The sequence below is a fragment of the Protopterus annectens genome, chromosome 10.part0, assembly GCF_019279795.1.
Source record: "Protopterus annectens isolate FY-2018-M chromosome 10.part0, PAN1.0, whole genome shotgun sequence".
Lineage (NCBI taxonomy): Eukaryota > Metazoa > Chordata > Ceratodontiformes > Protopteridae > Protopterus > Protopterus annectens.
The window spans coordinates 18,796,266-18,808,298 of NC_056744.1; the positions used below are offsets into that span (position 1 = coordinate 18,796,266).

General features: G+C 45.1%; 1 protein-coding gene across 7 annotated transcripts in view; it reads right to left on the reverse strand.

Moving 5' to 3' along the window:
• The window catches only part of LLGL2 (LLGL scribble cell polarity complex component 2), a 2,451,001-nt gene that overhangs the window by 749,103 nt on the left and 1,689,865 nt on the right, over window positions 1-12,033 (reverse strand). For all 7 annotated transcript variants that reach the window (XM_044084955.1, XM_044084956.1, XM_044084957.1 and 4 more), the window contains exon 16: window positions 9,656-9,806. In XM_044084955.1, the coding sequence (XP_043940890.1) occupies window positions 9,656-9,806 (151 nt within the window). The remainder of the gene's footprint in view (window positions 1-9,655; window positions 9,807-12,033) is intronic.

Here is a 12,033-nt window from a genome sequence, read left to right on the forward strand (position 1 = left end):
GTGCCTCACTGAGGACCAACGAACTGGCGACTAGCTTAACAGATGCATCGTCAGCAGTTTTGGACCTGTGCGGTTTGTCTCTGTCTTTATCCTTACGTTTTTTTCAGAAGATCGATAATCTGATGGCTTACTGAAGCCATTTCAGACTATGGAGTTCAAAAGCGAAAATATTTAGCTACAATAAGGGCCCGCCGACGTATAGTTCTGGAGTTGAACAAAGCACAAAACCGACAGAGAGACATGTCATGGTCTGGGCCTAAACAGGTGATGCAGTAAGAATGGAAATCTCGGTGTGGTATTTGCTTTCCACAGGCAAGACGACTGTTAACTTTTTCTGACATCAGTTAGAGCATGAAAAAATTATCCCCAACGGGGTACTTAGCTTTAAAAGACTTCAACTTCAATTCGGTAACGAAAACTCAGGTAGCGGCCGACCAGCACTCATGTAAACTGCTACTGCTTTGGGCTCCTCGGCAAGAAAGACTGATGTAATGGCAACGGCTGCCTTATTTTATACCACTGATGACATATCAGTCTTGGAGCGACAGCAACCAGCGCAGAAATACTAAGCCTCTGGCATTCAGGCCGACTGAGGGCTACCCCTGGGAGGATAGCCCAAGTGCGATGACTGCAACAGTGAAACACGAAGAACATCTGCTGAGGTGTAGAAAACATGATTCCCACAGCCAACAAAGGTCTTGCCTTCCTGCTCACTGCGGGTGAGTATTTCTTTGATGATCTACCCTCCTTGGTCCTTCAGTTAAAGGAAGCACTGGTGAAGGATGGCTTAAAGGACTCCCCAAACCCACAAAGGCACATGCAGGCATACTGCAAATAGCAATGCCTGTACCGGCAAAGAGGTGCCTTCTACAGCATTGGAAATGGGCCTCATCGAGGAATTTGAGAGGGATGCAAGAGTAGACATCTTGGGGGACACTTTGCTTAAGTCCCCAGCAGGCAACAACTCAAAGGGAAGTGGTAAATTCCTTGGCCAAATCCATCTGAAGGAGGGTGAGATGTGCCAAGTAATTAATGGCCTGCAGACCGAAGGTAGCTGAGGTGAAGATCTGCTTTCTGTGTCTGTTGATCGCCCAGGATTCTTGGTTGGGAGGATGAACAGATGTACTCTGCTCTGCCAACTCCTTTTTAGTGGTGGCAGCTACCACTATAATATCGACTGGCACCCTTTTCAACCAAAAGTGTCCATCAGTAGGAGAACTCAAACTTGTCAGCATATTTCAGTACTGGCTCCACAGTATCTAGCTCCCTCCAGGACCTGCTAGCAATGAGGTCTATCAGTTCGTCAGCAGGGGGAAACCCAGGAGGTAGATGGTCCCATCTCAAACACCTTCAGGAACACAGTCACCTCGGGAGACAGGGGTAGGGAAGACCATCTTCCTGTCAAATTGAGGATTTCTAAGATGTTCCCGAAGGAGACATCCTTGGGCGGAGACCTGGAGGACCCATCCCTTGAACAAGGTCTGTGTCTTTGGCGAGAGACTCCATAGGGGAGTCTAGATGCCTCCTCTTGCTCAATGTCTTCCAAGGCACCTTCTCAGAGGGGTCTCAGCGAAAGACTTGGAAAAATGGGGATCCCCAAGTGGGCTAACTCCCACCTGAAGACTGGCTCGAGAAGGATGACCAGGAACAGGATGAGGAAGATCTGCTTTAGGGGCTGGAAAGGTCCCTGGATGGCAGGGGAGACAGATCTGGCACAGGGAAAAAGCCCTCTCTACTACCTGGAAGGCTGAGGGACTGGATGATGCCCCATCACCACTCCCGGCAGGAAGACTCACCTGGGAAGAGGGAACAGAGCATGCCAGCACCTCAAGACCCCCGGATAATGCTGGCCCTGAGCTGATGAGTGCTGATGCACCGAGGGGCATAGACCGGTCCAAAAGGACAGAAATGGAGCCCTCCCCCAAGGACTCTAGAGTGACTGGTCAGGTCCAGGACCCCGTCTATACTGGGGGAGGCCGAGCAGAACCAGTCAAGGACACGGACAGGGTAGAGACAAAATGGCTTCTAGATATCCCTGTCGCCTCTTCACTGTGCCCCAGGGCCTGAAAGTCTGAAACCACCTGGGTTGTATGAGGAAAGAGTAGGAGCATGGGAAGGACCCCTTAGCTGGATGGGCAGGAGACGCTAGAAGCCCCAACTCAATCTGAGCTTTATGGAACGACCTCTTCATCCTGTCCATATCGGAGGACAGCAAGCTCATAGAGGACCTAGAGGAAGTAGACCTAGCTGGAGACCCATGTCTGGACCCCGAGGACCTCCTATGCTTCCAGGAAGATAGTCTTCTGTGCCTCTGAAGAGCTGTTCCCAGCCAGAACCTGAAGGAGAGTCCTCAATAACAATGGTGGGATCTGACAGGGGATGCCAGATCTGACTGCATCAGGCCCGAGGACAATAAAGGATCCGAGCTCTTGGAACACAAAGGTCTCGGATAGTACAGTTTTGTACCTACCATAAATGTAGATGTTAGAGTGTATACACTGCTGCAGTCATTACACTTGGGTTATCCTGCCGTCAAGACGGTCCTTCAGTTGGCCAGAGTTCCAAAGTTTTGGTCCGGCGTCGGTTGCTGTTGCTTCTTCCCTGACGTCAGTGCGCCAGGGGTATATAAGATGCAGCAGACACCATTTTCTTCAGCTTTTCTTGCCCCAGATGTCAGGTGCCCCCAAATAGGTAGGCAATGCAAATTGCTAATGAAACGTACATAAAAAATGCAATCAAAAACGTCCCGTTACCAGCAAATACACCACATAGGTAGTAAAGAGTAGAAGGCATAGATAAGTGCCAGCAAGGAAGAGGGGGAAGGAGGGAGGGTAACCTGGACTGCAGCAGTGTATACACTCGAACATCTACATTTATGGTAGGTACAAAACTGTACTATGTTCATCGTGTTACACTGCTGCAGTCATTACACTTGGGTAGAATCCCAAAGCTGAGGTTGGGTGGCTGGTTCTATAAGCCATTAGGGGTGGCTATAAGGCCCTGCAGCACTGCAGTGGCAAAGCCAGCTCTGGATTTAGAGTAAAGAGGCAGGTGGTAATGCTTGGTAAAGGTATGCACAGAACTCCAAGTTGCAGCTTCCAAAATGTCCTTGGTAGGTACTCCTCTGAGGTAGGCAGTTGAAGTGGCTGTAGCCCTGGTGGAATGAGACCTAATGTTGCTAGGTACAGTTTTCCCATGTTGTATATAGCAGAAACGTATACAGTGCCCTATCCATTTTGAAATGGTCTGTTTTGAAATAGCTTTTCCCTGTGCTCCTGCAGCATATGCTACAAACAATTGCTCAGTTTTCCTGAAGGCTTTCGTTTTGTCCAAGTAGAAGCATAACTGTCTGTGTATGTCCAAGGAACGCAGAGGTCTCTCCCCTTTATTCTGGGGATTTGGATAAAATGTTGGCAAATGAATGGTTTGGTTTAGAGCCACACTTGATACCACCTTTGGCATAAAAGTAGGGTTTGTTCTTAAAGACACCCTGTCTTGGTGAAAAATGATGAAAGGTTCCACTGCCATTAGTGCCTGTAATTCTGAAACTCTTCGCGCTGAGGTTATTGCCAGAAGCAGAGCAGTTTTCCATGAGACATATTTTAATTCTGCTGAATTGGCTGGCTCAAAAGGAGGTAAAGTTAATTTCTCCAAGACGAAGCTGACGTCCCAAGTTGGAGTTGGTGCTCTACGGGGTGGTCGTATGTTTTTGGCCCCTCTGAGGTATTGTTTTAGCAAAGGATGAGAGAAAATTGGTGGGTCTGTGTTGTAATGGGCAGAGATGGCAGAGGCGTGGATCTTAATGGATGAAAAGGATAGGTCTTTGTCCAGCATCTCAGTTAAATATTGTAATATCTGCGGAATATTTGGTACAAGAGGGTCAAGGCTGTGTGCCTGGTTCCAGGCACATAATCTCCTCCATTTATCCGAATAGGCTTTCCTGGTGCTAGGCCCTCCTGGCCTTCAAAATGACATCCATAACAGCTTTAGAGAGAGGTGTTGTTTGCTTGACTAAGGTATCTGCCATGCAGCCAGGTTTAAAGTTTTGAGCTGGCTGTGAAGTATCTGATTGTTTTGCTGAGTCAGAAGATGTGGGATTTGAGGCAATATCCATGAAGGACCTTGTGCTAAATTCTTTAAGATTGGGTACCAGTGCTGGTGTGGCCAGTCTGGTGCAAGCAGGATCATTTTTGGCTTTTCTTGTCTGGCTTTTAGGAGTACCTTTGAAAGGAGAGGCAGTGGTGGGAAGGCATATATTTGAAGGTTTTTCCAGCTGAATGAGAGGGCATCCACTTTCCATGCTTGTGTGTGGTAAGTCCTTGTGCAGAATTTCTGTAGCTGGCAATTCATTGGGGAGGCAAACAGATCTATGTCCGGGCTCCACCATTTTTGTACTATCGTGCTGAATATTTGTGGATTTAATTTCCACTCGTGCGGATTATGTTTCTGCTTAAGTCGTCTGCCAGAGTGTTTTTCTCTCCTGGCAGGAATTGTGCTTGTAGATGAACTTGAAAAGTTAGAGCTGTGTTCCACAAGGTCATGGCTTGTCTGCAGAGGGGATATGAATGAGTGCCCCCTTGCTTTTTTATGTACCACATAACTGTGGTGTTGCCTGTCTTTAGTAGTAGTTGTCCTGGATGCAGAAGGTCCTTGAAAGCTATAAGGGCATTTTGTACAGCTAGCATCTCTTTTTGATTGATGTGAAGATGCCTTTGTTCTGTGGCCCACTTGCCCTGAATACATTTTCCTGCCATATGTGCTCCTCAGGCGTAATCCGAAGCATCTGTTGTCAGTGTTTGCCCGGCTGTGGGTTGAGTGAAAAGCTGTCCCTTGTTGAGGTGACAGGCTTGTGCCCACCATCGGAACTCCTGTTGAAGGCAAGGGATAAGTGGTATTACTGTTTCCAAACTGTGACAGTGTTGAGACCAGACACTCTTTAGGTACCATTGTAGTTTCCTCATATGCAGTCTGGCATATGGAATTAGTAGTATGCAAGATGCCATGAACCCCAAGGCCTGCAGAATTTTTCTTGCAGGGAGTTGGGTTTTTGTTGCCATCAATTGAAAATATTGAGTCAGTTGTCTTTGCTTGTCTGGCGTGAGATAAGCCATCTGGGCCGTTGTATTTAAGCTGGCACCCAGGAATATTATCTCTTGTGAGGGCACTAGTTTTGACTTCTTTTCGTTTACTGTGTACCCTAGGCAAATTAGCAATCTTTTTACAAATGCCAGATGCTGTAGAAGAATGTCTTTGCTCTCTGCTTGAATAAGGCAGTCGTCCAAGTATGGGTAAATTTGAATTCCTTCTTGTCTGCAAAATGCAATTACTGGTGCCAGGCATTTTGTAAAGACCCTGGGCGCAGTAGATAAGCCAAAGGGCAGTGCAGAGAATTGGTAATGTGTTGAACCAGCTAAGAATCTGAGGTATCTTCTGCAATTTTGTCTGATAGGGACATGCAGGTATGCCTCCTTGAAGTCCAAAGTAACGAGCCAAGTTTTCTTGCCCAGCATTGGAAGAAGCTGCTGTAGTGTCAACATTTTGAATTTTGGGACATCCAGGTAAGTATTTAGAGAAGAAAGATCCAGAATGGGCCTCCAGGCTTTGTCCTTTCTGGGGACCAGAAAGAGTCCTGAGTAAAATCGTTGTCCTTGCTCCTGTGTTGGTACCTTTTGAATAGCTCTCATGTCCATGAGTGCTGTAATTTGTCTTTGAGCCTCTGCCCACTGATTTGGTGGCAGGTTTGGCATTCCTTTTAACCTTGGCAGAATGTGAAAGTGGAACCTGTAACCTTGAGATACAATATTGAGAACCCATTTGTCTTTTGTGATCATATGCCAATTGTGAGAGAAAAGTACTAGTTTTCCCCCTAAGGGGGCTGCCAAGAGAGAAGTGCTTGGCAGCTGCAGTGGGAAGTCATTGGGGCTGTTTTCTATAAGGTTGAGGCCTGTCTTCCCCTCCTTTCTGGGTTGAGGCACCCCATTGTCGAGGACTGTAAGAACCTTGTGGCTGACCTCTGCCTCTTGGACGTCTGTATCGGCCCCTTTGAGGTCTGTCTGTAACTGGAAAGGACCAATTTTTTGTTGGCCAATTTCTGCCAAATCGAGGAGGCTGTACCTGTAAGAAATCCTTCACCGTTTGCATAGATTTTGCCTTATCCTCCATTTTCTTTAATACCACTAATGCCTTACCTCCAAATAAAACATCCTGCTGCAAAGGTGCATCCAGTAATTTTGCTTTAACATGATCTGGTAAAGTCTGCTCTTTTAACCAAGCATGTCTTTGAATGACAAACCCTGTAACTGCTGCTCTACAGGAGGCCTCTAGTGAATCAAAACCACATTGCAAAGTATGTTTACCCACTTGTTTAGCTGCATGCAATAAGTTCTGCATTTCCTTGTAGTCAAGAAGATCTGAATTTGGAAGTATTTTTTGTTTTAATTGAGACATCAAATATTGCTGATATTTTAGCATGTGAAACTGGCAATTTAAGGCCCTCATTGCTAAAGTTGCAGATGTATATACTTTCTTCCCCCATCTGTCTAATGCTCTGGAATCCCTGTCAGAGGGAACTGGGTTTTTTGCTGTAGAGGCCTTTACCCCTTTGGGACCCTGGGAAATAGTTTCAGGGTCAGCAACAGGACTTTTATAAAGGAATTTGTGAGAGTCAGGGACTCTGTAGTATCTGTCTGGTTTAACTGGAGGAGGAGGTAAGAATCAGGACTTAAACTGGATTCACAGTACACATCATCCACAATATCTAACACTGGCGGAATAGCAAGTGGTCTGTGTTGAGGTAATAAAAGAAAATCTCGGAGCCTTTTCTTGAATTCTGAGTAATCCTGGCCCTCCCAATGGAAATGCTCTCTCATGGTATGTAAAGTTTCCCCAAAGGAGTAGTCCTCTGGAGGAGAGGCTGAAGGAATTGAATCTTCAGCATCACAATCCTCATAAGGGGGGAAAGAGTATCCCTGGTCTGAGGAGGAATCCGAAGAAATGGACACCTGGTCGGATGAGTCATAGTCTGCATCCTGTCTAGGCCTTTTATCAGGAGGGGGATGGGAACCCCTGATCAGAGTAATTAAGTCTTCAGCCATTTTTAACATCTGTTTCTTAGACATGGAGGCCTGTGCTGGGGAATGCTGGTTGCTTCTTTGATTTTAAAGGTGTTTTAGCCTTTGCAGAAGATTTGATGGTTAGTTGAGTAGGTCTGAATACACCCTCTGAAGCAGAGGGCTGTTCAGCTGCCCCGGATCCCTCTAAAGGGTTAGTCTCAGTAGGGCCTAAATCTTGAGTATCCGAAGGCCCAGCCATCTCCACGTGGGAGTCGGAGGCGGCCTGTGGTTCTAAAGATGCAGTCGTCAGGGGCTGTGAAGGCGCCTCAGTGAAAATCGGACCGGCCTAGTAGAGGCTTCGTCGTCAGTTTTGGGCCTCGGATGCCTGTCCTTGTCTTTGCGCTTTTTGTGTATCCCGGTCATCGGTTGTTCCGATGGCATGGTATAATTAAATTTTCTACCAAAATAATGTCGGGCAAAATCAAACCGACGTTTAATAGTGCGCTTGTTAAACCTAGCACAAAACCTACAACCAGTGACGTCGTGGTCGGGGCCTAGGCATGGGATACAATAAGAATGAAAATCCTTATGAGGTATTCGCTTCCCACAAGAAATACAATTATTAACTTTTACTGATATCGGTCTGAGGCAAGAAAAAGTTTCCCCAACAGGGTACTTAGCTTTATAGAAGACTTCGGTTCTGAAATTCTAATGGAAAATCTCAGGAGTCGGCCGACCGGCACTTGCGAACTGCTTTTGCTTCGGGCACCGCGCGGCAAGAAAGACTGGAGAAAATGGCGTCGGCTGCATCTTATATACCCCTGGCGCACTGACGTCAGGGAAGAAGCTACAGCAACCGACGCCAGACCAAGACTTTGGAACTCTGGCCGACTGAGGGACCGCCTGACGGCAGGATAACCCAAGTGTAATGACTGCAGCAGTGTAACACGATGAACATCAGAGGGTGACCAATCCATGGCAGGTCTGGTTTTGGTCGGATCTGAAGGCCTCGATACGGAGACCTTGGATCCAGGAGTAGATTCCCATGACCTCGGATCCGAAGGCCTCAAAGTGAAAGCCTTGGATCCAGAGGCGGAATCGCGGGACCTGGGATCCGAGGTTATCGGATCTGACAGCAGAGACTGTGGTTGGACCTGAGGAGCTAGGATCCGACACCCTGGATTTCTCAGAGGAAGAGGACCCTGGAACACATGGGGCCTTCCTCTTGAGGTCAGACGTGCCAAGTTTGGCGGAAGACTGGGTCAATGGATCCCCTCGACCATACCCTTCAGCAACAATTTGTCATGATGCTCGACCAAGGCCCTGGGGTTGAATGTGGCACAGACATCGCATTCAACCTCCAGGTTGTTGGCGGCCAAGAAATAGTGGCACTCCTTGTGTGAGTCGGACACGGGCATCTTCTGGCCGCTTAAGGAGCACCTCTTGAATCCAGTTGGATTATCAGACAGACCAAATACCAAAACCAGCCTGAAAAACTGAAAGGTGGAGCCAAAGCCTAAGTCAAAAAGTCAATCACAGATGGCACTAGCAACAAAACACTTTACTACTACCAGTTACAACTCTACAAACTACCAGAAAGGAAATAACACAGAAGAGGCCCTTTTGATGCCAAAGGCTTAACCAGAATAATGGTAACAGGATGGGGAGAATAACGAATACGCTTAACTAAAATAAAGAAAATAAGAAAATACAGAAAAATAGTAGAAACATAAGCACTTATCCCTGTGAAGATACTCGAGCCAAGAAATCACATCTAAAGCTGGTGAGCAGCAAACGAGATTGGAGGGGTTAGAGAGCAGCAAGGGATTATGGGATTTGGAGGAGCTTGAACCTCCCCCATACTTTAGTGGCTGCCCCTTTCTCCACACCTTAGCTTGCTACTGCTTCCCAGGGACCATGAGCTTTTGCTATTTCCACTAAAGCTATCCCATCACACAGACTCTGCATGTAAAAAACATCATACTGAAAATAACTGCATTACTTAAAACCTCATTGTCATATCAAAGAATGGATTCCCTGATAATTTCTGTGAATATGACTCTATGTAACATCCTTACTTTAGCCCTGTTTAATTCAGTTCCTAGTTTTAGACCTTACTGTATTCCTTAATCTTTTAAAATATAGAAGCTAAATCTTGGTTTAGATTTCCAAAACACACTCCAAAAACATAAATACTGCTGCATCCTCAAAGAATGAAAACAATCATAATAAATGCTGTTTAGGAGAACGAATGAGCTAATGATGAGGAGATCTTGATTACCTCTATGATTTACAGTATACAGTTTACCTTTCACGTTTCTAGTCATTTGGGAAGGTACGACTCCTACTACATTTTAAAGCCTTCCTTTTCATTCACCTTGGACTATAATCTCTAGTGAATTGCAACTCTTAAAAACATAATCACTAGACTGAAAAGTAATCCGCAAAAGAGGCAATTTGAAAGTTAACTCCAAATACTTCAAATATACTTGATAATACAGAGAAGTGTACTCGCTGAGAGAGTACCTAGCCAATGTGCACAGAATGGAATCAAACTGTGCTAGAACGACGGTGCAAATTCTTGCCAAACTTCATTACCTCACCTTTGATGCACTGCTGCTTGTAGGCGGCTTTCTTCCTGATACTCTACTTCTCCTTATCCGTCTGAATGACTGCCTAAGAGACTTCTTTATAGACTTTACACGGGAGAGTGGACCTTCTAATGCAAGCTGGTCAGTAGGGTTTAAAGTACACCTACAAAGAAACACACAACTGTTAAGAGTGAAAGCCTCCAGTGAGAACTCTTCATTTGGCACAAATTTATGTCAACTAAATTTGCATTGCACTGAAAAGCAGTATATAATACTCACAAACTTTGTTAATTAGATGCCTTTCAAAACCTCAACAAAGGTTCTATGAATGTAACAACAATTTTTAAGCCATCTTCAGCTGATGACAAATACTGATAGCCCCATAAAGTAGAAACTTTTCACTGCTGGTAACATCCATCACAGTTCTCACAGAGATCAGCTATAAAAGGCCAGATGCAAAACTGAGTCCACAGACATAGCAGTAGAGAAAAAGTACAGCTGTAAGATACCTCACCATGATAGCACCTCACCATGATAGCACATATATGAATAATAGGATAAGTGTTACAGGATTTAATATACTCGTATCAAACATTTTAAGGAAAATCAGCCCTCAATGAGCTGTCAGCAGTCAGACATCTACTAGTGTAAGAGTGTTGCAGGCTGCGGCCATTAGAGGGTAGAATTGCAATAAAATACAAGTCTTATGCTCAACTTCTTTTTGTTACCCTTCACAAGCAAACAGTAACACTACCAAAACTTGTCACTGTGGCACGTTAAAAAGAAAAAAAAAAGAGAGTAAATACAGAAACAATGCAAAATAATTTAAAAATGAAATTATGATAATATGAAGCATGCAATAGATCAACTGCAGCTATGTAAAGAATATAAAATACATACATGAAGTATGTGCTGCTTCTAAATGTAATAAGACGGTTACCAAATAAAAAAAGTTCTGTAACAGGTAGAGCAGTTAGACAATATGCAAGCAGTAACATGGGCTACAGGCAGCCAATTCAGCATCAGTAAGCTTATCATTCCTGCATCGACTACAGAATAGTTGGTTAAATATTACCATCACAACAGATGTCCTTCTCTGCTGCAGTATTCTTAACATGAGGAAGTTCTCCTCCTTACCCGACCTGACGTCCGTCAGTATAAAAAAGTCTTTCACTACTGTAGGATGTGTGGTACATCAGCCATAAAAGTGATATACTCACACATCTACCTCAGAACTGAACGCACCAGGAGGAAGCCAGCCTAAGGAAGGTAGGGTAAGACCATCCAAGGTAAGAAACCAAGCCACCAGGGGGAAGGAGGGAAGAACTGGAATACTGCAACAGAGAAAAGGAGGACATCTGTCGTTATTGTAAGATTTTACACAACTATTCTATGTCCCTCTAATAATCTGCTTCCGTCTTCTTAACGTGAGGGAGAGTACAAAAGCTCATGAAGAGAGGGTGGAGGAAGAGGCAGTTGAACTCTCCAGAAAGCCATGTAGTATGGCTCTGGCAAACCCTGCCCTAGACTTAGAAACACCATCCAATTTGTAATGTTTAGTAAAGGTATGCACAGAAGTCCACGTGGCTGCATCAAGAATAAAACTAGTGACTAATCCCTTGAAGAAAGCACCTGATGAAGCTACAGCCCAAGTGGAATGGACCTTTACAGAGAAAGTAAGGGTCTTAACATGCTTCACATAACAAAACAAAACAGCCTTAGAAATCCAAGTAGAAATAGTCTGCTTGGAAACAGGCAACCCGAGCCCTGGGATGATAGGAGACAAAAAAGGCTGGTCTGATTTCCTAATACATTTGGTCTTGTCTAGGTAAAATCTAAGTTGCCTATGCTCATCCATGGCGTGCGACACCTTTTCACTGGAATTTTTGCGGAGAAGGAAAGGTAGGTAAGTAAATGAATAGATTTGGTTGATGACAATTCGTTGACTACCTTGGGCAAAAAAGGGTTGGTACGCAAGGACACTCTTTATGGAACACATAAAAGGAAGGAGAAGCCATTAGGGCCTCGTGCTAAGACACATGTCTGGCTAGAAGTAGTACAGTTTTCCAAGAACAATGTTGCTGGAACACTGATAAAGCTGGCTTGAAAGTGGGGAGAGAGAGAGCTTTTCTAACAGAAAATTAAGATCCCAGAGAGGAGGAGGAATAGGTTTACTGGGAGGTTAAACAAACAGGACAGAACCAAGAGGACTTCCACTAATAGTGCCTCCTGGTTTCGCGAGAGGCAGCAAAGTGAAAATCTTTTCCTCTTAGATGCGCAAGATTTTCTGGTACAGGGTTTTCTGGCCTCCTGCAGGATCCTTACCATGTTATCACAGAACAGGTGTCTAAAAGAAATTAAAACCCTTTCAGCCACAGAGTCAACCAGAG